The 27,794-nt window shown below is 39.9% G+C and overlaps 1 protein-coding gene across 1 annotated transcript in view; it reads left to right on the top strand.

Moving 5' to 3' along the window:
* The window catches only part of HNF4A (hepatocyte nuclear factor 4 alpha), a 91,069-nt gene extending 71,758 nt beyond the window's left edge, over positions 1-19,311 (top strand). Inside the window, 1 exon segment of the mRNA XM_053689783.1 lies at positions 16,462-19,311. Coding sequence (XP_053545758.1) covers positions 16,462-16,604 — 143 coding nt within the window. The 3' untranslated portion in view covers positions 16,605-19,311.
* Positions 19,312-27,794: the final 8,483 nt, after the last annotated feature.

Here is a 27,794-nt window from a genome sequence, read left to right as displayed (position 1 = left end):
CCACTCCTGGAATGTGCATCGCAGATAGACAACAGTTGTAGGTCTCTGCCCACTGAATAATCATGGACACCTCTTTCATGGCCAAAGAACTCCGAGTTCCACCCTGATGTTTGATGTAAGCCACTGAGGTTATGATGTCCGACTGAAATCTGATAAACCGGGCAGAAGCTAACTGAGGCCAGGCCAGAAGAGCATCGAAGATTGCTCTTAGCTCTAGAATGTTTATAGGGAGAACAGATTCTTCCCGAGTCCATGTCCCCTGAGCCCTTAGGAGGCCCCAGACAGGCTGGTGTCCGTTGTCACTATCACCCAGGTAGGTCTGCGAAAATAGGTTCCCTGGGAGAGATGATCCTGAGACAACCACCAAGGAAGAGAATCTCTTGTCATCTGATCCAAATGAATTCACAGAGACAGATCCGCAAAATCCCCGTTCAACTGCCTGAGCATGCATAATTGCAGAGGTCTGAGATGGAAACGAGCAAAAGGAATAGTATCCATGGCAGCTACCATCAGACCTATTACCTCCATACATTGAGCCACTGATGGCTGAGGAAAGGACTGAAGAGACAGACAAGAATTGAAAATCTTGGATTTTCTGACCTCTGTCAGAAATATCTTCATTAGAACTGAATCTATTATGATTAAGACTACCCTTGTAGATGGAATTAAGGAACTCTTTTCCAGATTCACCTTCCAACCATGAGAACGCAGGAAGGATAAAATCATCTCCGTGTGGGAGATTGCTAGTTGAAAGGACTGGGCCTGAACCAGAATGTCGTTCAGATAAGGCGCCACTGCAATACCCTGTAACCGGAGCACTGCAAACAGAGATCCCAGAACCTGTGAAAAAATTCTGGGAGCTGCAGCAAGTCCGAAGGGAAGAACCACAAACTGAAAGTGTTTGTGGAGAAAGGCGAATCTCAGAAACTTGTGATGATCCCTGTGGATGGGAACATGAAGGTACGGATAGATCCCGAACACAACGTAAGAACGCCTCTTTTTATCTGGTCCACATATAATCTTAAGAGAAGAAATCTGCCTCTGGAGGGGAAGGTCTTGAATTCTAGTTTGTATCCTTGGGACACGATGTCTATCGCCCAAGGATCCTGAACATCCCGAACCCAAGCCTGAGCGAAAAAGGAAAGTCTGCCCCCCACAAGATCCGGTCCTGGATCAGGGGCAGACCCTTCATGCTGACTTTGATTCATTAGCGGGCTTCTTGGATTGCTTTCTCTTATTCCAAGATTGGTTGGGTCTCCAGGCAGGTTTGGACTGTTCCTGTTTTGTAGAGGGAGAAGAAGGTTTACCCATGAAGTTTCGAAAGGAACGAAAATTACTCTGAAGTCCCTTCTGCTTATTTCTCTTATCCTGAGGAAGGAAATGTCCTTTTCCTCCTGTAATGTCAGAAATAATCTCAGCCAAGGCTGGGCCAAACAATGTCTTACCCTTGTAAGGAATAGCCAAAAGCCTAGACTTAGACGACACATCTGGAGACCAAGATTTCAACCATAAAGCTCTGCGAGCCAGAATGGCAAAACTAGAAATCTTTGCTCCCAATTTGATAACCTGAAGGGAAGCATCAAAAATAAAAGAATTAGCCAATTTAAGTGCCTTGATCCTGTCCTGGATCTCTTCAAGGGGAGTGTCTGTTTGAATGGAATCAGACAGTGCATCAAACCAGTATGCTGCCACACTACAAACGGTAGCAATACACACCGCAGGTTGCCATTGTAACCCCTGGTGAACATACATTTTCTTAAGAAGACCCTCCAGTTTCTTATCCATAGGATCCTTAAAAGAACAACTATCCTCTATGGGAATAGTAGTTCTCTTAGCTAAAGTGGAAATTGCCCCTTCCACCATAGGGACCGTTTGCCAAGACTCCTTAATAGAGTCATCAATGAGAAACATCTTCTTAAAAATAGGAGGAGAAAAACCTTTCTCCCTTCCTTAAAGGGACACTGAACCCAAATTTTTTTCTTTCGTGATTCAGATAGAGCATGCCATTTTATGCAACTTTTTAATTTACTCCTATTATCAATTTGTCTTTTGCTATCTTTATTTGAAAAAGAAGGCATCTAAGCTTCTTTTTTGGTTCAGACCTCTGGACAGCACTTTTTTTATTGGTGGATGAATTTATCCACCAATCAGCAAGAATAACCCAGGTTATTCACCAAAAATGGGCCGGCATCTAAACTTACATTCTTGCATCATTACAAATAAAGATACCAAGAGAATGAAGAAAATTTGATAATAGAAGTAAATTAGAAAGTTGCTTAAAATTGCATGTTCTATCTGAATCACAAAAGAAAAAATTTGGGTTCAGTGTCCCTTTAACAAAAATTTCTGTAGCCCGATCTGGTATGGGAAAACATTCCAGCATGGAAGGTACATCATAATACTTGTTAAGTTTGCTAGATTTTTTAGGGTTGACAACGATAGTAGTGTCAGAGTCTTCCAGAGTAGCCAAAACCTCCTTGAGTAGTAAATGGAGGTGCTCTAGCTTAAACCTGAAGGATACAACTTCAGCATCAGAGGAAGGAATTACACTGTCAGAATCTGAGATCTCACCCTCAGATGCTACCGAAGAATCCTCCCCATCAGATCTATGAGAGGGAATATTCGGAATAGCCACGACCGAGTCAGACACCTTACGCACTGATTCTTTAGACTTCCTCTTGCGCTTTCCCTGTAGCATGGGAAAAGCAGACAACGCATCAGAAACTGCAGAAGACATGAAAGAAGCAATGTCTTGCAAGGAGACCCCAGCCGGACCTTGAGAGGAAGCGCAGGGCACTGAATTAATGGGTACTAAAATTTCGGACACCGGAGGAGAAAAATTCGGCATATTTTGAACATTGTCAGAAGACTCCTGAACAGCATCCGTCTTAGACAATATTGGCTCAAAAAGTCTATCCTTAAAATTTTAAGTTCTCTCAACACATGAGGAACAAAAAGGAATTGGTGGTTCCATATTAGCATTCAAACATAAAGGACATCTGTAATCTACAACAGAGTCTTTGTCCATCTTAACAGAATAAATATAAATAATTAAATAATGAACAAATTTAATAAAGAGTAAAACGTTACTGTCTCTTTAAATTTTAAAAAGAAACTGCTTTATTTTTGATGCAATGCAATAAAGAAACTGCTTTATTTTTTGAATAAAAACAAAAAAGTTACTGCTTTATTTTTCAAGATATGTGAAATAAAAACGTCTTAATAACACCTCAAACAGCCTTTTCACCTCAGCTATAGCTTTGCTGAGGTGCCTATCCTAGCAGGATAACGAAATAACTGATTCTTACATTCAAAATGGAGCTGTTTCAGAAATGTCAGTCAAAATGGAGCTGTTTCAGAAATGTCAGGCTATCTCTCCTCCATATACAGGAAGTGAGAGAAAAATAAGTGTGCAACAGATAAATTTTTACCTCACACGGGCCCTAATAAAACCACTAAAATGAGCCAAGTTCTCCTCAAGTCCCCAGTGCCTGCAAAACTGCCATACATAATCCCCCTTACAACGCTAGGAGTAATGTATTAAATATCCCTGTTAGGGAAATAGTAAAGTGCCATGTTTTTTCCTTAAAGCTGCTTAAGAAAATAAATTAGCACTTACCTCAATAAATCTGCCTGGCAGCAAGGCAGCTCACTAGGTTTGGAGAGGTCCTTTCCCTCACATTGACCTTTGGAAAATAATAATAAGGGCAGCAACTTTTACTTAAATATGAGGGAGGCGCAGTGAGAATTATGTCCCACAAGTTCCCTTTGCTTAAAAGCCACCAATGCTCTACTGAAGAGACTGAAATGGACTACAGCTACACCCTGGAGTAAAAACAGCACATACTTGTACTGCAAATAAAATAATAAAATCTTGATTGAAGAATCTTTTCAGCACCTAACTTTACCACTTCCTTACTCTAAAGTAGGCAAAGAGAATGACTGGGGTTGGAGGGAAGGGAGGTGATATTTAAAAGCTTTGCTGTGGTGCTCTTTGCCGCCTCCTGCTGGCCAGGAGGTGAATATCCCAATAGTAATTAGATGATCTGTGGACTCACCATGTAATTAGAAAGAAATAAGCTTTTCACTTAGAACTTTATATAACATTTTGCACTTTAACATACACAAAAAAAATCTGTGGGGTTCAGAACTAAATTTCTGTCTGTTCGTTTTAGGTAAAACTGAAAAAAATATAATTTATGCTTACCTGATAAATTCCTTTCTCCTGTAGTGTAGTCAGTCCACGGGTCATCCATTACTTATGGGATTATAACTCCTCCCTAGCAGGAAGTGCAAGAGGATCACCCAAGCAGAGCTGCTATATAGCTCCTCCCCTCTACGTCATATCCAGTCATTTGACCGAAACCATACGAGAAAGGAGAAACTATAGGGTGCAGTGGTGACTGGAGTTTAATTAAAATTTAGACCTGCCGTAAAAACAGGGCGGGCCGTGGACTGACTACACTACAGGAGAAATGAATTTATCAGGTAAGCATAAATTATATTTTCTCCTGTTAAGTGTAGTCAGTCCACGGGTCATCCATTACTTATGGGATACCAATACCAAAGCTAAAAGTACACGGATGACGGGAGGGACAGGCAGGATCTTTACACGGAAGGAACCACTGCCTGTAGAACCTTTCTCCCAAAAACAGCCTCCGAAGAAGCAAAAGTGTCAAATTTGTAAAATTTTTAAAAAGTGTGAAGTGAAGACCAAGTTGCAGCCTTGCAAATCTGTTCAACAGAGGCCTCATTCTTAAAGGCCCAAGTGGAAGCCACAGCTCTAGTAGAATGAGCTGTAATCCTTTCAGGAGGCTGCTGTCCAGCAGTCTCATAGGCTAAACGTATTATGCTACGAAGCCAAAAAGAGAGAGAGGTAGCCGAAGCTTTTTGACCTCTCCTCTGTCCAGAATAAACGACAAACAGGGAAGAAGTTTGACGAAAATCTTTAGTTGCCTGCAAATAAAATTTCAGGGCACGGACGACGTCCAGATTGTGCAAAAGTCGTTCCTTCTTTGAAGAAGGGTTAGGGCACAATGATGGAACAACAATCTCTTGATTGATATTCTTGTTAGTGACTACCTTAGGTAAGAACCCAGGTTTAGTACGCAGAACTACCTTGTCTGAATGAAAAATCAGATAAGGAGAATCACAATGTAAGGCCGATAACTCAGAGACTCTTCGAGCCGAGGAAATAGCCATTAAAAACAGAACTTTCCAAGATAACAGCTTGATATCGATGGAATGAAGGGGTTCAAACGGAACACCTTGCAGAACGTTAAGAACTAAGTTTAAGCTCCACGGCAGAGCAACAGTCTTAAACACAGGCTTAATCCTAGCCAAAGCCTGACAAAAAGCCTGAACGTCTGGAACTTCTGCCAGACATTTGTGTAAAAGGATAGACAGAGCTGAAATCTGTCCCTTTAACGAACTAGCAGATAAACCCTTTTCTAAACCCTCTTGTAGAAAAGACAATATCCTAGGAATCCTAACCTTACTCCATGAGTAACTCTTGGATTCACACCAATATAAGTATTTACGCCATATTTTATGGTAAATTTTCCTGGTAACAGGTTTCCTAGCCTGTATTAAGGTATCAATCACTGACTCCGAGAATCCACGCTTTGATAGAATCAAGCGTTCAATGTCCATGCAGTCAGCCTCAGAGAAATTAGATTTGGATGTTTGAAAGGACCCTGAATCAGAAGGTCCTGTCTCAGAGGCAGAGACCATGGTGGACAGGACGACATGTCCACTAGATCTGCATACCAGGTCCTGCGTGGCCACGCAGGCGCTATTAGAATCACCGATGCTCTCTCCTGTTTGATCCTGGCAATCAATCGAGGAAGCATCGGGAAAGGTGGAAACACATAAGCCATGTTGAAGACCCAAGGTGCTGTCAGAGCATCTATCAGCACCGCTCCCGGGTCCCTGGACCTGGATCAGTAACAAGGAAGCTTGGCGTTCTGGCGAGATGCCATGAGATCCAGATCTGGTTTGCCCCAATGATGAAGCAGTTGGGCAAACACCTCCGGATGACTTAGAAAATCCGCCTCCCAGTTCTCCACGCCTGGGATGTGGATCGCTGACAGTGAGACTCTGCCCAGCGAATTATCTTTGAGACTTCCATCATCGCTAGGGAACTCCTTGTTCCTCCTTGATGGTTGATGTAAGCCACAGTCGTGATGTTGTCCGACTGAAACCTGATGAACCTCAGAGTTGCTAACTGAGGCCAAGCCAGAAGAGCATTGAAAATTGCTCTTAATTCCAGAATGTTTATTGGAAGGAGTCTCTCCTCCTGAGTCCATGATCCCTGAGCCTTCAGGGAATTCCAGACTGCGCCCCAACCTAGAAGGCTGGCGTCTGTTGTTACAATCGTCCAATCTGGCCTGCGGAAGGGCATCCCCTTGGACAGATGTGGCCGAGAAAGCCACCATAGAAGAGAATCTCTGGTCTCTTGATCCAGATTTAGCAGAGGGGACAAATCTGAGTAATCCCCATTCCACTGACTTAGCATGCACAATTGCAGCGGTCTGAGATGCAGGCACGCAAATGGTACTATGTCCATTGCCGCTACCATTAAGCCGATTACCTCCATGCACTGAGCCACTGACGGGTGTTGAATGGAATGAAGGACACGGCAAGCATTTAGAAGTTTTGATAACCTGTCCTCCGTCAGGTAAATTTTCATTTCTACAGAATCTATAAGAGTCCCTAGAAAGGGAACTCTTGTGAGTGGCAAAAGAGAACTCTTTTCTACGTTCACCTTCCACCCATGCGACCTTAGAAATGCCAGAACTAACTCTGTATGAGACTTGGCAGCTTGGAAACTTGACGCTTGTATCAGAATGTCGTCTAGGTACGGAGCTACCGCTATGCCTCGCGGTCTTAGTACCGCCAGAAGAGAGCCCAGAACCTTTGTAAAGATTCTTGGAGCCGTAGCTAACCCGAAGGGAAGAGCTACAAACTGGTAATGCCTGTTTAGGAAGGCAAATCTTAGATACCGGTAATGATCCTTGTGAATCGGTATGTGAAGGTAGGCATCCTTTAAATCCACTGTGGTCATGTACTGACCCTCTTGGATCATGGGTAAGATGGTTCGAATAGTTTCCATTTTGAACGATGGAACTCTTAGGAATTTGTTTAGGATCTTTAAGTCCAAGATTGGTCTGAAGGTTCCCTCTTTTTTGGGAACCACAAACAGATTTGAATAGAATCCTTGCCCGTGTTCCGACCGCGGAACTGGGTGGATCACTCCCATTAGTAAGAGGTCTTGTACACAGCGTAGAAACGCCTCTTTCTTTATCTGGTTTGCTGATAACCTTGAAAGATGAAATCTCCCTTGTGGAGGAGAAGCTTTGAAGTCCAGAAGATATCCCTGAGATATGATTTCCAACGCCCAGGGATCCTGGACATCTCTTGCCCAAGCCTGGGCAAAGAGAGAAAGTCTGCCCCCCACTATATCCGTTTCCGGATCGGGGGCCCTCACTTCATGCTGTCTTAGGGGCAGCAGCAGGTTTTCTGGCCTGCTTGCGCTTGTTCCAGGACTGGTTAGGTTTCCAGCCCTGTCTGTAGCGAGCAACAGTTCCTTCCTGTCTTGGAGCGGAGGAAGTTGATGCTGCTCCTGCCTTGAAATTACGAAAGGCACGAAAATTAGACTGTTTAGCCTTTGGTTTGGCCCTGTCTTGAGGCAGGGCATGGCCCTTACCTCCAGTAATGTCAGCGATAATTTCTTTCAAGCCGGGCCCGAATAATGTCTGCCCTTTGAAAGGAATATTAAGCAATTTAGATTTAGAAGTCACATCAGCTGACCAGGATTTAAGCCACAGCGCTCTGCGCGCTTGAATGGCGAATCCGGAGTTCTTAGCTGTAAGTTTGGTTAAGTGTACTACGGCATCAGAAATAAATGAATTAGCTAGCTTAAGGGCTTTAAGCTTGTTCATAATCTCATCCAATGGAGCTGTGCTAAGGGTCTCTTCCAGAGACTCAAACCAGAATGCCGCCGCAGCAGTGACAGGCGCGATGCATGCAAGGGGTTGTAATATAAAACCTTGCTGAACAAACATTTTCTTAAGGTAACCCTCTAACTTTTTATCCATTGGATCTGAAAAAGCACAGCTATCCTCCACCGGGATAGTGGTGCGCTTAGCCAGAGTAGAAACTGCTCCCTCCACCTTAGGGACCGTCTGCCATAGGTCCCGTGTGGTGGCGTCTATTGGAAACATTTTTCTAAATATAGGAGGGGGTGAAAAGGGCACACCGGGTCTATCCCACTCCTTGTTAACAATTTCTGTAAGCCTTTTAGGTATAGGAAAAACGTCAGTACACGCCGGTACCGCAAAATATTTTTCCAGCCTACATACTTTCTCTGGAATTGCAACCGTGTTACAATCATTCAGAGCCGCTAATACCTCCCCTAGTAATACACGGAGGTTCTCAAGCTTAAATTTAAAATTTGAAATCTCTGAATCCAGTTTACTTGGATCAGATACGTCACCCACAGAATGAAGCTCTACGTCCTCATGTTCTGCAAATTGTGACGCAGCATCAGACATGGCTCTACTATTATCAGCGCACTCTGTTCTTACCCCAGAGTGATCGTGTTTACCTCTTAATTCTGGCAATTTAGATAGTACTTCAGTCATAACATTAGCCATGTCTTGCAAAGTGATCTGTATGGGCCGCCCTGATGTACTTGGCCCCACAATATCACGCACCTCCTGAGCGGGAGGCGAAGGTACTGACACGTGAGGAGAGTTAGTCGGCATAACTTTCCCCTCGTTGTCTGGTGATATTTTTTTAACATATAAAGTTTGACTTTTATTCAAAGTAACATCTATACATTGAGTGCACAAATTTCTATTGGGCTCCACATTGGCCTTTAAACATAGTGAACAAACAGATTCATCTGTGTCAGACATGTTTAAACAGACTAGCAATAACACTAGCAAGCTTGGAAAAAACTTTTAAATAAATTTACAAGCTATATAAAAAACGCTACTGCGCCTTTAAGAAACATAAAAATGTGACACAGTTGAATTAACAATGAACCCAATATGTTAAAACAACCAAATTTAACAGAAAATGTATAAAGTTAGCAGAGGATTGCACCCACCAGCAAAAGGATGATTAACCCCTTAATACCCAAAACGGATAACAGTTGAAATAATAAACGTTTTTATCACAGTCAAACACACTGTCACAGGTCTGCTGTGACTGATTACCTCCCTCAAAACTAGTTTTGGAGACCCCTGGGCTCTGTAGAGACGTCCTGGATCATGGAGGAAGAAATAGGAAGACTGTGACTAAATTTTTACTGCGCAATAAAGCGCTAAAATAGGCCCCTCCCACTCATATTACAACAGTGGGGAAGCTCAGTAAACTGTTTTTATGCAGAAAAAAACGACAGCCATGTGGTAAAAATCATGCCCATAAAGTTTTATCACCAAGTACCTCAGAAAAAACGATTAACATGCCAGTAAACGTTTTAAAAATTGAAAATTATGAAGTGTTATTAATAAGCCTGCTGCTAGTCGCTTTCACTGCAGTGCAGGCTCAAATAACAAAATTTATGCTTACCTGATAAATTCCTTTCTCCTGTAGTGTAGTCAGTCCACGGGTCATCCATTACTTATGGGATTATAACTCCTCCCTAACAGGAAGTGCAAGAGGATCACCCAAGCAGAGCTGCTATATAGCTCCTCCCCCCTACGTCATATCCAGTCATTCGACCGAAACCAAACGAGAAAGGAGAAACTATAGGGTGCAGTGGCGACTGGAGTATAATTTAAAATTTAGACCTGCCATAAAAACAGGGCGGGCCGTGGACTGACTACACTACAGGAGAAAGGAATTTATCAGGTAAGCATAAATTTTGTTTTCTCCTGTTAAGTGTAGTCAGTCCACGGGTCATCCATTACTTATGGGATACCAATACCAAAACTAAAAGTACACGGATGACGGGAGGGACAGGTAGGATCTTTATACGGAAGGAACCACTGCCTGAAGAACCTTTCTCCCAAAAACAGCCTCCGAAGAAGCAAAAGTGTCAAATTTGTAAAATTTGGAAAAAGTGTGAAGTGAAGACCAAGTCGCAGCCTTGCAAATCTGTTCAACAGAGGCCTCATTTTTAAAGGCCCAAGTGGAAGCCACAGCTCTGGTAGAATGAGCTGTAATTCTTTCAGGAGGCTGCTGTCCAGCAGTCTCATAGGCTAAACGTATTATACTACGAAGCCAGAAGGAGAGAGAGGTAGCCGAAGCCTTTTGACCTCTCCTCTGTCCAGAATAGACGACAAACAGGGAAGAAGTTTGTCGAAAATCTTTAGTTGCCTGCAAATAAAATTTCAGGGCACGGACAACGTCCAGATTGTGCAGAAGTCGTTCCTTCTTTGAGGAAGGATTAGGGCACAATGAAGGAACAACAATCTCTTGATTGATATTCCTGTTAGTGACTACCTTAGGTAAGAACCCAGATTTAGTACGCAGAACTACTTTGTCTGAATGGAAAATCAGATAAGGAGAATCACAATGTAAGGCCGATAACTCAGAGACTCTTCGAGCCGAGGAAATAGCCATTAAAAACAGAACTTTCCAAGATAACAGCTTGATATCAATGGAATGAAGGGGTTCAAACGGAACACCCTGTAAAACGTTAAGAACTAAGTTTAAGCTCCATGGTGGAGCAACAGTTTTAAACACAGGCTTAATCCTGGCCAAAGCCTGACAAAAAGCCTGAACGTCTGGAACTTCTGACAGACGTTTGTGTAAAAGGATGGACAAAGCTGAGATCTGTCCCTTTAACGAACTAGCGGATAAACCCTTTTCTAAACCTTCTTGTAGAAAAGACAATATCCTAGGAATCCTAACCTTACTCCATGAGTAACTCTTGGATTCGCACCAATGCAAGTATTTGCGCCATATTTTATGGTAAATTTTCCTGGTAACAGGCTTTCTAGCCTGTATCAAGGTATCAATCACTGACTCCGAGAATCCACGCTTTGATAGAATCAAGCGTTCAATCTCCATGCAGTCAGCCTCAGAGAAACTAGATTTGGATGTTTGAAAGGACCCTGCACCAGAAGGTCCTGTCTCAGAGGTAGAGACCATGGTGGACAGGACGACATGTCCACTAGGTCTGCATACCAGGTCCTGCGTGGCCACGCAGGCGCTATTAGAATCACCGATGCTCTCTCCTGTTTGATCCTGGCAATCAATCGAGGAAGCATCGGAAAGGGTGGAAACACATAAGCCATGTTGAAGACCCAAGGTGCTGTCAGAGCATCTATCAGAACCGCTCCGGGTCTCTGGACCTGGATCCGTAACAAGGAAGTTTGGCGTTCTGGCGAGACGCCATGAGATCCAGATCTGGTTTGCCCCAACGCCGAAGTATTTGGGCAAAGACCTCTGGATGAAGTTCCCACTCCCCCGGATGAAAAGTCTGGCGACTTAGATAATCCGCTTCCCAGTTCTCCACGCCCGGGATGTGGATCGCTGATAGGTGGCAAGAGTGAGACTCTGCCCAGTGAATTATCTTTGAGACTTCCATCATTGCTAGGGAACTCCTTGTCCCTCCCTGATGGTTGATGTAAGCCACAGTCGTGATGTTGTCCGACTGAAACCTGATGAACCTCAGTGTTGCTAACTGAGGCCAAGCCAGAAGGGCATTGAAAACTGCTCTTAATTCCAGAATATTTATGGGAAGGAGACTCTCCTCCTGAGTCCAAGATCCCTGAGTCTTCAGGGAATTCCAGACAGCGCCCCAACCTATCAGGCTGGCGTCTGTTGTTACAATCGTCCAATCTGGCCTGCTGAAGGGCATCGACTTGGATAGGTGTGGCCGAGAGAGCCACCATAGAAGAGAATTTCTGGTCTCTTGATCCAGATTCAGCATAGGGGACAAATCTGAGTAATCCCCATTCCACTGACTTAGCATGCACAATTGCAGTGGTCTGAGATGCAGGCGTGCAAAGGGTACTATGTCCATTGCCGCTACCATTAAGCCGATTACCTCCATGCATTGAGCCACTGACGGGTGTGGAATGGAATGAAGGACCCGGCAAGCATTTAGAAGTTTTGTTAACCTGACCTCTGTCAGATAAATCTTCATTTCTACAGAATCTATAAGAGTCCCTAAGAAGGGAACTCTTGTGAGTGGCAATAGAGAACTCTTTTCTTCGTTCACTTTCCACCCATGTGACCTTAGAAATGCCAGTACTAACTCTGTATGAGACTTGGCAGTTTGGAAACTTGACACTTGTACTAGAATGTCGTCTAGGTACGGAGCTACCGATATTCCTCGCGGTCTTAGTACCGCCAGAAGAGAACCCAGAACCTTTGTAAAGATTCTTGGAGCAGTAGCTAACCCGAAGGGAAGAGCTACAAACTGGTAATGCCTGTCTAAGAAGGCAAACCTTAGATACCGGAAATGATCTTTGTGAATCGGTATGTGAAGGTAGGCATCCTTTAAATCCACTGTGGTCATGTACTGACCCTTTTGGATCATGGGTAAGATTGTCCGAATAGTTTCCATTTTGAACGATGGAACTCTTAGGAATTTGTTTAGGATCTTTAAATCCAAGATTGGTCTGAAGGTTCCTTCTTTCTTGGGAACCACAAACAGATTTGAGTAAAACCCTTGTCCATGTTCCGACCGCGGAACCGGGTGGATCACTCCCATTAGTAAAAGATCTTGTACACAGCGTAGAAACGCCTCTTTCTTTATCTGGTTTGTTGACAACCTTGAAAGATGAAATCTCCCTTTTGGAGGAGAAGTTTTGAAGTCCAGAAGATATCCCTGAGATATGATCTCCAACGCCCAGGGATCCTGGACATCTCTTGCCCAAGCCTGGGCGAAGAGAGAAAGTCTGCCCCCTACTAGATCCGTTTCCGGATTGGGGGCCCTCACTTCATGCTGTCTTAGGGGCAGCAGCAGGTTTTCTGGCCTGCTTGCCCTTGTTCCAGGTCTGGTTAGGTTTCCAGCCCTGTCTGTAGCGAGCAACAGTTCCTTCCTGTTTCGGAGCAGAGGAAGTTGATGCTGCTCCTGCCTTGAAGTTACGAAAGGCACGAAAATTAGACTGTCTAGCCCTTGGTTTGGCTCTGTCTTGAGGCAGGGCATGGCCCTTACCTCCAGTAATGTCAGCGATAATTTCTTTCAAACCGGGCCCGAATAATGTCTGCCCTTTGAAAGGTATGTTAAGCAATTTAGATTTAGAAGTCACATCAGCTGACCAGGATTTTAGCCACAGCGCTCTGCGCGCCTGAATGGCGAATCCGGAATTCTTAGCCGTAAGTTTAGTTAAATGTACTACGGCATCAGAAATAAATGAATTAGCTAGCTTAAGGGCTTTAAGCTTGTGTGTAATCTCATCCAATGGAGCTGTGTCAAGAGTCTCTTCCAGAGACTCAAACCAGAATGCCGCCGCAGCCGTGACAGGCGCAATGCATGCAAGGGGTTGCAATATAAAACCTTGTTGAACAAACATTTTCTTAAGGTAACCCTCTAACTTTTTATCCATTGGATCTGAAAAGGCACAGCTATCCTCCACCGGGATAGTGGTACGCTTAGCTAAAGTAGAAACTGCTCCCTCCACCTTAGGGACCATTTGCCATAAGTCCCGTGTGGTGGCATCTATTGGAAACATCTTTCTGAATATAGGAGGGGGTGAGAAAGGCACACCGGGTCTATCCCACTCCTTGTTAACAATTTCAGTAAGTCTTTTAGGTATAGGAAAAACGTCAGTACACGTCGGTACCACAAAATATTTATCCAACCTACATATTTTCTCTGGGATTGCAACCGTGTTACAATCATTCAGAGCCGCTAACACCTCCCCTAGTAATACACGGAGGTTCTCAAGCTTAAATTTAAAATTTGAAATGTCTGAATCCAGTTTATTTGGATCAGATCCGTCACCCACAGAATGAAGTTCTCCGTCTTCATGTTCTACAAATTGTGACGCAGTATCAGACATGGCCCTAGCATTATCAGCGCACTCTGTTCTCACCCCAGAGTGGTCTCGTTTACCCCTAAGTTCTGGCAATTTAGATAAAACTTCAGTCATAACATTAGCCATGTCTTGTAAAGTGATTTGTAATGGCCGCCCTGATGTACTTGGCGTTACAATATCACGCATCTCCTGAGCGGGAGATGCAGGTACTGACACGTGAGGCAAGTTAGTCGGCATAACTTTCCCCTCGTTGTCTGGTGAATTTTTCTTAACATGTACAGATTGGCTTTTATTTAAAGTAGCATCAATGCAATTAGTACATAAATTTCTATGTACATTGGCCTTTGAACATATTGCACAAAGAGATTCCTCTGTGTCAGACATGTTTAAACAAACTAGCAATTAGACTAGCAAGCTTGGAAAATACTTTTCAAATGAATTTACAAGCAATATAAAAAACGTTACTGTGCCTTTAAGAAGCACACAAAAAAACTGTCACATTGAGATAACAATGAACCGGTTTAGTTATAGCAATTAATTTTTCACATGAAATGCATTAATTTAGCAAAGGATTGCACCCATTAGCAAATGGCTTATTAACCCCTTAATATCAAAAAATGAATAACAAATAAAATATATACGTTTTTATCACAGTCAAAGCACAGTCTCACAGGTCTGCTGTGAGTGATTGCCTCCCTCAAACTAGTTTTGGAGACCCCTGAGCTCTGTAGAGACGTCCTGGATCATGCAGGGAGAATAAGGAAGACTGTGACTGAATTATTAATGCGTAGTAAAAGCGCCAAAATAGGCCCCTCCCACTCATAATACAGCAGTGGGGAAGCTCAGTAAACTGATTTTATTCAAAATAAACGACAGCCAAGTGGAAAATAATGCCCATAAATTTTTCACCAAGTACCTCAGATAGAAAAACGATTAACCTGCCAGTAAACGTTTTAAATATATGAAATGATAATAAAAGCCTGTTGCTAGTCGCTATCACTGCAGAAAGGCTATAAGTTATATGTATACAGTATTTTCTTAGTGAAGTGCCATTCCCCAGAAATACTTTAGTGCCAACATACATACATAACAGCCTGATACCAGTTGCTACTACTGCATTTAAGGCTGTACTTACATTATATTGGTATTAGCAGTATTTTCTCAGTCAATTCCATTCCTTAGAAAATAATATACTGCAACATACCTCTTTGCAGGGGAACCCTGCCGCTGTCCCCTGTTCTGAAGTTACCTCGCTCCTCAGAATGGCCGAGAACAGCAAATGGATCTTAGTTACGTCCGCTAAGATCATACACAAACTCAGGTAGATTCTTCTTCTAATACTGCCTGAGAAGAAACAACACACTCCGGTGCTGTTTAAAACAACAAACTTTTGATTGAAGAAATAAAAACTAAATTTAGTAACCACACTCCTCTCACACATCCTATCTATTAGTTAGGTGCAAGAGAATGACTGGGTATGATGTAGGGGGGAGGAGCTATATAGCAGCTCTGCTTGGGTGATCCTCTTGCACTTCCTGTTAGGGAGGAGTTATAATCCCATAAGTAATGGATGACCCGTGGACTGACTACACTTAACAGGAGAAATTACTTTAATATTGACAGTATTTTCTTAGTGAAATTCCATTCCCCAGAAATACCTCAGAGTATACATACATACATATCAGCCTGATACCAGTCGCTACTACTGCATTTAAGGCTGCACTTACATTACATCGGTATTAGCAGTATTTTCTCAGTCAATTCCATTCCTTAGAAAATAATTTACTGCACATACCTCCTTGCAGGTGGGCCCTGCATGCTATCCCCTGTTCTGAAGTTACCTCACTCCTCAGAATGGCCGAGAACAGCAAGTGGATCTTAGTTACAACCGCTAAGATCATAGAAAACTCAGGCAGATTCTTCTTCTAATGCTGCCTGAGAACAAACAACACACTCCGGTGCCGTTTAAAATAACAAACTTTTGATTGAAGAAATAAAAACTAAGTTTAACATACCACAGTCCTCTCACACGTCCTATCTTTAGTTAGATGCAAGAGAATGACTGGATATGACGTAGAGGGGAGGAGCTATATAGCAGCTCTGCTTGGGTGAGCCTCTTGCACTTCCTGTTAGGGAGGAGTTATAATCCCATAAGTAATGGATGACCCGTGGACTGACTACACTTAACAGGAGAAAAGGTTGCACTAAAGTTTTTGTCTCCTCTGGGAGAAATGCAAAGTAAAACATCGATCAAGATACATTTTAAATCTGTTTTACAGTCTCTTTTACTATATTACAAAGAATGTTTTACTGAGGTCATAAACAGCCTTATGGTTCTCAAGACAAGTGCACGGTCCTAAGCCTACCTTTGTATGCTCTTCAACAAAGGATATCAAGAAAACAAAGTAAATTTGTTTAAAATTAAACATTCTATCTGAATCAAGAGGGCTTAATTTTGACTTTTGTGTCATATAGGTTGTACCTTCCAATAACGAGTGTACTATTTGTTTTACAGCTACACCAGAGACTCCTCAGCCATCTCCACCAGCAAGTTCTGGCACAGAGCATTATAAAATTGTACATGGGGCCATTTCTGCTATATCTAAACATCCAACATCTATTCCTCAACCAACCATCACCAAGCAGGAAGCTATGTGAATGAAAAGGGCATAGATTAACCCTGCTGCTGTGTTACAGGAAATAAAAGGACTATATAAAGCTATAGCGTTGCAAAGGATAAAGAAAAATAAGTGATCTTGTACTTGCAATACTTGAGGAAATTGGACACATATTGTGTTTTGCTTGGCAATATATTGCAGGCCTCCTCTGGCATCAAAGTGGTACCTAAGCAATAGTTTAGTGAAAAGTTTTGGGGGGGTTCCCACTGAAAGGCTTTGAACATGGGTACATTGAACTAATATGGTTGCTATTTTAGATGAATTATATATTAAAATATCTTTGAAGTATAAAAAGCTTATTTTATTTTAGGCCATATTTAAAAAATTTGTTATATATATTCAGTAATGCATCCTTTTAAAGCTCTAACTCAATGGGTATTACAATAGTAAAATTGCCTTCAAAACAATCTAAAATATTTAATATAAATAAAATAAAATTACACAAAAATATAAAGCTGGTGGACAATACTGTACATACAAAAATCCATAAGAAATTAGTCAAACAAGCCAAATAAGATAAAAGATTAAAAAAATGCTAAAAGAGTGAAATACTGCCATTTTGATCAATTAGCATGTAGTCATCAGGACTTGTGAATATTGGTAGTAGACCCACATTGGCACTAGAGTAATAGGGTAAAGACTATTAAATAGCACAATACTTATCTCTTTTTTCTTTCTTTTTTGCTTTAGAAGATTTCGTTTTTGGAATGTTTACGAGATACTGTGCTAGTTCTTGGTCATTCTGCTGCAATTTTAATCATTTGCCTTTACTAATGTTTTTAAAGGGTGGCAACAAGTCTTAACTAACATTAAAATAATTGTGCTACAAATGTCTTTATCACATTTAATGTTTTGTTTTAATTTATTTATTATGCATGTTTTTTTATCCAAATTATGGAGAAGAACTGAAGTAAAGATAATAAGTTCCTATTTTTTAAAGCATTATAATGAAATAACATACAACAGATGTAAAAGATAAACTTATAGTGAGTATGTATTTATTCTAAGTCATCCCATGATGACCTGTTTTTATGTGATCCAGCTCCATAGACACATGTTGAGGACAGTCTACTGAGTATACTCGCATTTGTTATTTATGCATAGCATATATCAGCAATTAAACAATGTAGGACACTCCCTTTTAAAAGCCTCTTATCCCCAAGGCTAATTAGTGACACCTATAAATGACCTACTACAGTGGTCATTCTCTGCATAGATTGTAGCAGGGTTACAATTGTGAAATTAAATCAAAGGCAAAAGGGCCAAAAATAAATAACGAAAAGATATTGTGAAGATTTTGTTTGCTTTTTTAACTATGCAAAATGATACATTTCATAGGGAATTTAATGTTGAGTACTAGATTCTATTAACACCAAAATGGCATTGTACCCTCTTATGTGCAGTATGCCTGAGTAGCAGAAGGCAGCTTTTTGCTCCATGTATTATGTACACCATATAGAATAAATCATGGAGGATTCAGGTTGCAATATCTAATGTGACTGTTAGCAAACTAAACGGTAAAAATGCTACATTTTCTATAAACAAGATGAATACATAGAGGCCTATTTATCAAATGTCTGTCGGACCTGATCTGACAGTGCGGATCAGGTCCGACAGACATTGCTGAATGTGGAGAGCAATACGCTCTCCGTATTCAGCATTGCACCAGCAGCTCTTGTGAGTTTCTGGTGCAACGCCGCCCCCTGCAGACTCGCGGCCAATCGGCCGCCAGCAGGGAGGTGTCAATCAACCCGATCGTACTCGATCGGGTTGAATTGTGGCGATTCCTGTCCACCTGCTCAGAGCAAGCGGACAGGGTTATGGAGCAGCGGTCTTTAGACCTCTGCTTCATAACTGCTGTTTCTGACGAGTCTGAAAACTCGCCAGAAACACGGGCCCTCCAGCTCCATACGGAGCTTGATAAATGGGCTTCATAAAGTTCATGTAATTAAAAAAAACCCAGCTATTAGTATTAAACAAAACACAAATATGTTTATGTTACTGAGTCAGCAAACTTTATTAACTGATCTTACCATTATTGTTCTCCATTAAAAATTAGTAGTACTGAGGATAGTTTTATTAACATATCATGCAACTTAAAGAACACCATGAAAAGCATACAGATACATCCACTTTATAGAGTAAAACATGAGATTGTATCATTGTTTTTACCCCCACAAGAAGAATGCAGAGAAAATAGGCTCGTCACCTTTTTTTATTTTCGTGGAAACATCTACCATAGTAATTTGCATAAATATGTAACACCACCCACAAAATAAAGCTGTTACTATAGATTTCTTTCCCAAACCTAGCGAAATTCCAGTCAAAAGATTTCTATATTTATTCTATAATACTCATATTGGCCATAACAGCAGAAAACAAGCTGATGGCAATCTTCTTTCATGAAGCAAATTGATAGGGAATATCGGTGTTAATGTTTCACATGTCTACTCTTTCTGGTAAAGCAATAATAATTGTGGTACCTGCGTTATACATTTATATTGACCACAACTGCAAATATTGTCACTGCCGCTACAATAGAATTTACATTAACTTATATTTTTTGATCCACAAATGGTATATATTCACTGCCCTAAACATAATACTTTATAACACTGCAAATGTAAATAGAAATATGATATTTTCAGTAATTTATTTTCCCTAAAGAATGCACTGTTTAAATTATTTTGTATATTTTATTGATTGTTGAAAATTAATAATTTTCTATTAAAATAATTGAGTTTTTTTAAATAAATGTTTAAATTGTAATTTTTTTTTCACTTTACTGTTCTGTATTTTCATTATTTTGCTAAAAAGCAAATAGTGTATGCATATTGTGTAGACTGTTTTCTTTATTTTTGTTCATAACTGCCTTCTAATGGAAAATGATATTTTCTTGTGCATAGTTTGTTATAAAAAAATAAATGCATCATTTTCTAACCTCCTGTGTAATGTTATACTTGTTTACTTATCATTTGTAAAGTAGCTGGGAAAAAAAGCATGTGCCAAAATCATTAATTTTAATAAATTCAAGTTTCCGAATTGTAACTATAAAAAGAACAAGGTAAGTCAAATATTTCTCAGGTCAAAAAAAAGTAAGAAACAAGATTTTTGATTTGATTGGCAATACTTGTACAGGAAAGTATTTATTCCAGCGATGCTATTGGGCAGTGTATCACATTATGGGCCAGATTGCAAGTGGAGCGGTAATTTAACGCTCACGCTCAAGTGCTAACTCCGCTCTAAGTAAGCTTTTTGCACGCGTAAGATAGCGCTCATATAAAAAGTTGAAAGCAAACAGTTTTCGGTCGCATACTAACCCAAAGAGCGCAAAAAGCTGAACTTAGAAAAATGCGCAAGGGATAAGGTATTCCCCCATAGAAGTTAATGGAGCAAAACAAGTGGGAAAAACCTAAAACCCTACTTGCGCGCAAACACAATTGCATATTCTCAATTGTGCTAACCCAACATAGAAGAATATGTTCTCTTTATTCATAAATACACACACATTATATATATATATATATATATATATATATATATATATATATGTAGACAAAGAGAAAAATTTATGATAGCGGCGCAAAGATAGGTGATGCTAGTAAAAAGTTCTGATTCGAAAAAGATTTATATAAATATATATATATAGAGTGTAGATAGCTTACTATGCAGCCCCAAAATTACTTATTAGAAAAGTGGGATCCCCAAACCCCACAAGACCAATAAAGAACAGAAAATATAGAACCAAGAGAAGGTAAAATATAGAGGCGCTTAGTAAAAAGAGCTGATTACTGTATCTATAGTAAGACACATATAATACTAAAGGTCACAATATTGGACTGCTGTATAATATAGAGAGGATGGAAAAAATAGTTAAAAAAACAGATACATATATAAAACTATCACAGTGTGTAGATAAAAATATATTGCAAATATCAAATACCTGAAGCTGTCTGTAGTATATATAGACTTGTCTAGCAGATGGTGTTGTTATTGCTAGAACACCACAGGTGACAGAAATGGTTCACAGTACATACAATTAATACATGCAATTACAAAGGAAAAACCACAAAAATGTACATGCAAATAGAGTCCATATGTGATACTTTGTGCAAAAAAGGAAAAGGTGAAAATCCCAAAGTGGCGGATCACACTATCCCCTCAGGGGGTTCTACTTACGAGGTAAGTGTCGCGTGGGGTAAGTAGAAAGTCCTTCCTTGTAGTGGCAAGTATCCTATGGCTTGTTGCTTGTCTTCCAATACTTTCACTCACATAGATGAAATGGGAAAACAGAAAGACAATAATAGTGCAACCCCGTTTGTATGGTCTATATGCACAGTAATGTATGAAATGACACTCACACTAGGCAACCTCAAATGGATATGAGGTATTTTATTAGCATAATGAGATAAAACCAGATATTGGCATGAACATTGCAATTAGCAGTAGCAGTATCCGTTTTTTTGAGAACGGTTTTTTACAAAACAAATACAGCACAGTTCATAAGCCGTAAAGTGGCATAAATTATAAGTACATAAAAGTCCTAACGCGTTTCGAAGGTCTAAAAACATACACAACCTTCTTCAGAGGAGAAAAGATTACCGACTGTAAGTAAGTCCGTCGGCTTTAAAGCGGAGCTGCGACACGCCCCTATGGACTCCAATTGGATCCTCAGATCACATGACCTTCAGTAGCGAGACACAGAGTGAAGTAAGGGCTGCCAAAGTTGTTACTGGCATTAGTGGAAAAGTATTGGCTGTTCAAGTGTTCCATTAAAACGCCACTCTGGAGCTTGTAATAAGTTATAAGCAGCAATTATCTAAAATGCCGCCCATACAAGCTTTGTCTACACTTATAAAGGTAACAGTTTAGAACACCCTTAGTAGACAACAAATAACACATATTATGTGTAGTAATTACATAGAAAACATTTAGAAATATACATTGGTACGCAAAGTTAATAAATACATGGATTAAAATTCATATAGTACATCTAGGTATTTCTATAAAAAATTCAAATACATAGCATTCCGATAGACAATTAGTAATATTTGCATAAAAACATGACATTTAAAAGTCAATATAGAAAATTCAATATAATATGATATAAATTAGATATAAAAATACTTTTTTTCTGGATTCCTTCCATCTGTATTTTTATTTATTAACTTTCCATTATATTTATTCATTAAGTCGGTATACTGGGGTACCCTATTGTACTTCTGATAATATAGGTCTTTTAAAATATTCTTTTTTTTCTATAATAAAAGGACTTTCTACTTACCCCACGCGACACTTACCTCATACTGATTGAGGTAAAGGAGAGTAAGTAGAACCCCCTGAGGGGATAGTGTGATCCGCCACTTTGGGATTCCCACCTTTTCCTTTTTTGCACAAAGTATCACATATGAACTCTATTTGCATGTACATTTTTGTGGTTTTTCCTTTGTAATTGCATGTATTAATTGTATGTACTGTGAACCATTTCTGTCACCTGTGGTGTTCTAGCAATAATAATACCATCTGCTAGACAAGTCTATATATACTACAGACAGCTTCAGGTATTTTTATCTACACACTGTGATAGTTTTATATATGTATCTCTTTTTTTAACTATTTTTTCCATCCTCTCTATATTATACAGCAGTCCAATATTGTGACCTTTAGTATTATATGTGTCTTACTATAGATACAGTAATCAGCTCTTTTTACTAAGCGCCTCTATATTTTACCTTCTCTTGGTTCTATATATATATATATTTAAAAAATAGAGCGCACTCCCACCTAAAGAGGAACTACCAGGGTGCAGGCAAGCACAAATCATAGAACTGAAAAAGGCATGCACTCCCTGGATTTGTGCAACAGTGGTGCTTTATTGGCACATCAAAAAATAGTAATGTTTTGGGGATCAATCACCCCTTCATCAGACCAAGTGAAAAATTAACAAAATACAAGTGGTTATAACAGGTGTATGCCCCACCCCCAATCAAAGAAGAACAGCCCCTAATTTTAAAGGAAGTGACATATATGTAACAAAACATCAGACTAAGATATGTCAAATTATAATAAATACAATAATATCAGTGATCAAATCGAAAAATGTCTCATATAAAATATGACTATATGTGTAAATAGGGCTGTATATGTACACAAACACAGTGTAAACTAGATGAATCATTGTAATAAAATCATAATACAAGAATCATGTTAAACAAGTCCTCGCTTTGGTGCATGAGAGAATAACATCATCTTAAGAAGCTAAAGTCAAATATACACTTAAACAATACATACTCAGTATTTACAATGTTAGTAATAGATCAGTTAGATCACTCACTCAGCATCAGTACAATAACATAGAACGCTCAAGACGCCACACCTGTGAATAGTGAGCGTGACCAATAGGAATCAATAGACGTCACATACCAGTACATCCAATTCTGTAGAATATGGTACACATCGTGTGTGTGGTGGGCGTTAATGATAAAGTCATAAAGAACAAATGACCAATCTACGCCTTGTGTAGGCGTTTTATATAGTCTCATCTCATGATAGGTTAAGAACCCTGTAGATCACAATAGTATACTATCTCCACACGATAGCATGATATGCTCAAGGTGCCACGCGTATGAGTCATGGGCGTGGCCAAATAAACATCACATACCCATAAAACCAATCCTTTACAATATAGTGCACACTGTGTGTGTGGTGGGTGTGAATATCAGAAAAACCAATGGGCAAACTGTCTGCGCCTTGTGTAAGCGTTATGTATAGTCTCATCTCATAATAAATTAAACAACCTGCAGATCAACCAATATACTGCCTCAATACGATAGCATGATACGCTCAAGACACCACACATGTGAATCATGGGCGGGACCAACTCGGGTCTATACACATCACATACCAGTACATCCAATCTGTACACTGTGAATGTCAGTGATGCACATCGTGTGTGTGGTGGACGTTAGAGTCAACTTCAGGGAGAACAAATAGCTAATCAATCTGTGTCTTGTGTGGGCGTTATGTATAATCTCCTCTTGTGATAGGTTAAAGAACTGCATCAACCGATATTTAGAAGATAAATAAACAAGCATGTTAATGAAAACAAATTCAAATCTCAAATCACGTATTATTTAACTGCTGTGTTTTAGGGGCAAGTGTGGATAATTATGTTGCTTAAAGCTCTAGGCACACAATTAGTGTTACTATTAATAATCAGAGAGATGCTATGCGGTAGAAACTGATATATGCAAATATTGTGGGCATATACGTATGTACCAACTAGATAATAATACAGCCCAAATGTTCACCACCTCTCACTAGTAAAGTAGGGTAGTAAATACTCGCAAGAAGCCCCAATACTAAAATGATCATCCAGTGAATCCTCACAAAACTGGATAACATAGACACATAAGCCTTTTCGAAATTTCACTAATGTAGTGCAAGGGGTATAAACCTCATACATATTTCAGATATAGTGAATGGGAGTATAAAAGCAAATGTCAAAAGACAACAAGCAGCCCAACTATTGGAACGATACAGCAAACAAAAACAGATGTTATAGATAACATTGCCAATCCAACTGGTGGTTCAGGCTATTGGGATATAAAGTTCTAAGTTTGAAGATCCACTTTGCTTCAATTTGTAACAGACGTAAATTTCTGTCCCCTTCTCTCTTCAGGGGTGGTACGTGGTCGATCAAAATGAATCTCAGGTCGCTAACTGTATGTTGATATGTTTGGCTACGGTAGTTCACTCGTCTGTTTTTCAATGGCCTCCCGGATGGAATGTCAGTGATTAGCCATCCTAGAGCGGATGGAGTCGCTGGTTTTCCCATGTAGAACTGTCCACATGTGCAATTCAGGAGGTAAACAACGTGAGTAGTTGTACGCGTAGGATAAAACTTGATATCAAAACTCTCATTTGTGTGGGGATGTCTAAAATATGTTCCCTGGATCATGGAGTTGCAAGTTGTGCAACCTAAATATCTGTAGCAGCCCTTCTTCTTACTACGTAGCCAATTTTTCTGATAACAGTGTCCTGGGTCAGTCAACATCAGCTGATCTCTCAGAGATCTACCCTTCCTGAATGCTGCCATAGGTGGACCATATTCTTTAAAGGGTAATGCTGGGTCAGAATTAACCACCATCCAATGGCGTTTGAGATCATCATGGAAGTACCTTTTGTCAGGTGAATATTCAGTAGTGAATAATACTCGCTTGGTCTCAAACATTAGCATCTTTATTCCTCTGCCTGGTTAATTGTGCTGTTAAGACATCAGCTTGGGTTAGATGTTGCATTTCTTTGCAAAGTTTGTTGATCTCAGTGGTGGAATAGCCACTTTGGATAAAGCGTCTTCCCATATCCTCTACCTGAGCCTGTTTTTTTAGTCGGTCTGTGTTATCGCGTACTATTCTCAACAGCTGAGCCTGTGGGATTGAGTTTATTAGACTTCTTGGATGAGCACTTTTAGCGAATAAGATGGAATTCTTGTCAGTCGGTTTAGAGTAGAGCGTTGTGGCCAACTTGTCCCCTTCTTTGTAGATCAGTAGATCCAAAAATTCTATAAATTCTCAATGGAACTTGAGTTTAAAATTTACTGGGTGCTGGAGCACATTGAGCTCATTAAACCACTCATCCAAGTCCTGTGCCGAGCCATTACAAATGAAAAACAGGTCATCTATGTATCGCCGATACATAGATACCTGTGGTTTAGCAGCAATCCTCACAATCTCCACCTCGTATTCTACCATTAAAATGTTGGCATACGATGGGGCCATGTTTGACCCCACCGATGTGCCAATAAAGCACCACTGTTGCACAAATCCAGATAGTGCATGCCTTTTTCGAATAGATAGATAGAGATCTGTTTAAAAATACATAGAAGATATTCTGCTATATACAGTATAACAATTAAAAAAGGATAGTGGATAAATATGCTTTTACGTGTTTTCATCTACTTGACTGCAAAGGGCTAAAATTCACTTAAATATATATGTCTGACTTCTAATTATTCCAGTGAATTTCACTTAGTGTTTTGAAATATCTACTTACCCACAACTTCTTTTGTTTAGAGGGTGATTTCTATCTCCAGAGATGTGGGACAGGAATGGGGGCAAAATTTGCCCCCTCTTACGCCAACCTATTTATGGGTTGGTGGGAGCTGTCCCACGTCTATGGAGATGGAAATCCCTTCAGGAGTTACATCCATTTCTATGGAAGATACATTGATGATTTGCTTTTGATTTGGCAAGGTACAGCATCAGATTTTGCTTTATTTGTTAAATATCTTAATCTTAACATGATTGGACTGCAATTCACTAGTGAACTAAAAGATAATACTATCTACTTTTTGGACATTACCTTAAGTTGAGGGGAAAATATATACTGAAATATATTGGAAACCAATAACTGGTAATGCTTTGTTGCATGCGAAGAGCTGCCACCCTAAACATGTCCCTTTTGCGGTGGCGAAGGGCCAATTTATAAGGGTCAAAAGAAATTGCTCACTAGATAATGCATATAAACATCAATCACATGATTTGGGTTTAAGACTCAAAGATAGAGGTTATCATAAGAATATCATTTCTCAAGCTAAGAAACAAGTTGATCGGATGAACAGATCACATTTGATACATAAAACTAAAAACATCAACAAAGAACATAAGGGTGTAACTTTTGTGACAGAATACAGCAACGAATATACAGAAATTTGTAACATTGTAAAACAACACTTTAGGTTTCTCGCTGCAGACGACAAGCTAGAAAAATTTATTTGCCAGGGTCTCCGCTGTTCATATAGAAGAACTGCCACATTGGGCAATATGTTGTCCCCCTCAGTACTCCCTAAATTAAATGGAACTAAAAGTTCTTAGTTAACACATAGGGGTATTTTCAAGTGCCTTAACAAAAGTAGCACTTGTGAGTATGTTTCACTGTTCAACATTTTTAGATCAGAAAACACTGGTGAAACATTTCCAATAGAAAGTTGCCTTAAATGTAGGTCAACTTATATTATTTATGTGTTGACTTGTACTGCATGCCATTTGCAATATGTCAGCCTAACCACCAATGAAATAAAGGTTAGAATATACGAAATCACTTATCTACCATACAGGTTGGCCAGGCTACTACACCTCTTGTACAACATTTTGTGAAATGCCATCAAAAAAGCATAAATACTTTGAGATGGCAAGCAGTTGAATGAGTTATGTGTCCAACAAGAGGAGGGGATAGGTTGCAGAGAAAGAGGGAGATGTACTGGATATTTAAACTTAAGACTCGGGCTCCCACCGGTCTGAATTCCGAGTATGACCTCATTAATTATTGGCAATAATATGCCAGAGATTTCACACTGTTACTATTCCCTATCCGGTGTGCATCTCCTTCTTTCTCAGCAACATCTTTAGAACAAAATAGGAGTTTATTATCAAACCTGGTTAGTTTGAAATACTGCTCACCTTTAAAACTTTCCCAAAAGGTTTATAAATACAATGCTAATATAAGGTGAAGCAAATTAATGCCAATTTCTGCTCAAATAAACTTATGCTAGTTATTATATAGGTCTTATGATGTTCTTCAGGGTAGATATCAGGTTTATAATTAATTAAACTATATATGACCCTTTTTGGAATATATAATAATATATAATATTAAAGACCTTAATTGTATGTGTTCCAAAATAACATGGGTGGTATGTCTCTATTTATCCTTATGGTTTTGTGGGTTGTTTAACTCCATTAGAGGTTTCTAATAGAAAAAAATCAGTGTGTTAAGGTGAAATCTAATGTTTTTATTATACAATATCCAATTTTTAAAATAATATGCTAAAAATACTTTTATATTTAAAAACACCGGTGTTGAATGCTACCACTCTAAATTCAATATATGTTACAATTACTAAATTGATCTAAAATAGATCTTAAGCATGTACACTTATTAATAAAACATATAAGTACTTGATACATTAAAATGGAAACATAAAAAGTCCTTGAAACGGAGGCGGAGCCTGCAGCCGTCAGTGATGGCCGCATTCCCTTGAGGCTCCTGACACGGAGGAAAAGAAACCCGCCACTATCTGAGATACAATCTCCTCCAGACATTGAAATAGTCAGGGGAGAGACCGGAGCTTCCACTGCCACCGCTGAGCGCTATCAATCCACTGTGGCTT

This window comes from Bombina bombina, chromosome 1, assembly GCF_027579735.1.
Source record: "Bombina bombina isolate aBomBom1 chromosome 1, aBomBom1.pri, whole genome shotgun sequence".
NCBI classification, from domain to species: domain Eukaryota; kingdom Metazoa; phylum Chordata; class Amphibia; order Anura; family Bombinatoridae; genus Bombina; species Bombina bombina.
Note: the sequence above shows the minus strand (reverse complement) of the source record. Positions and strands in the feature narration are given on the sequence as shown.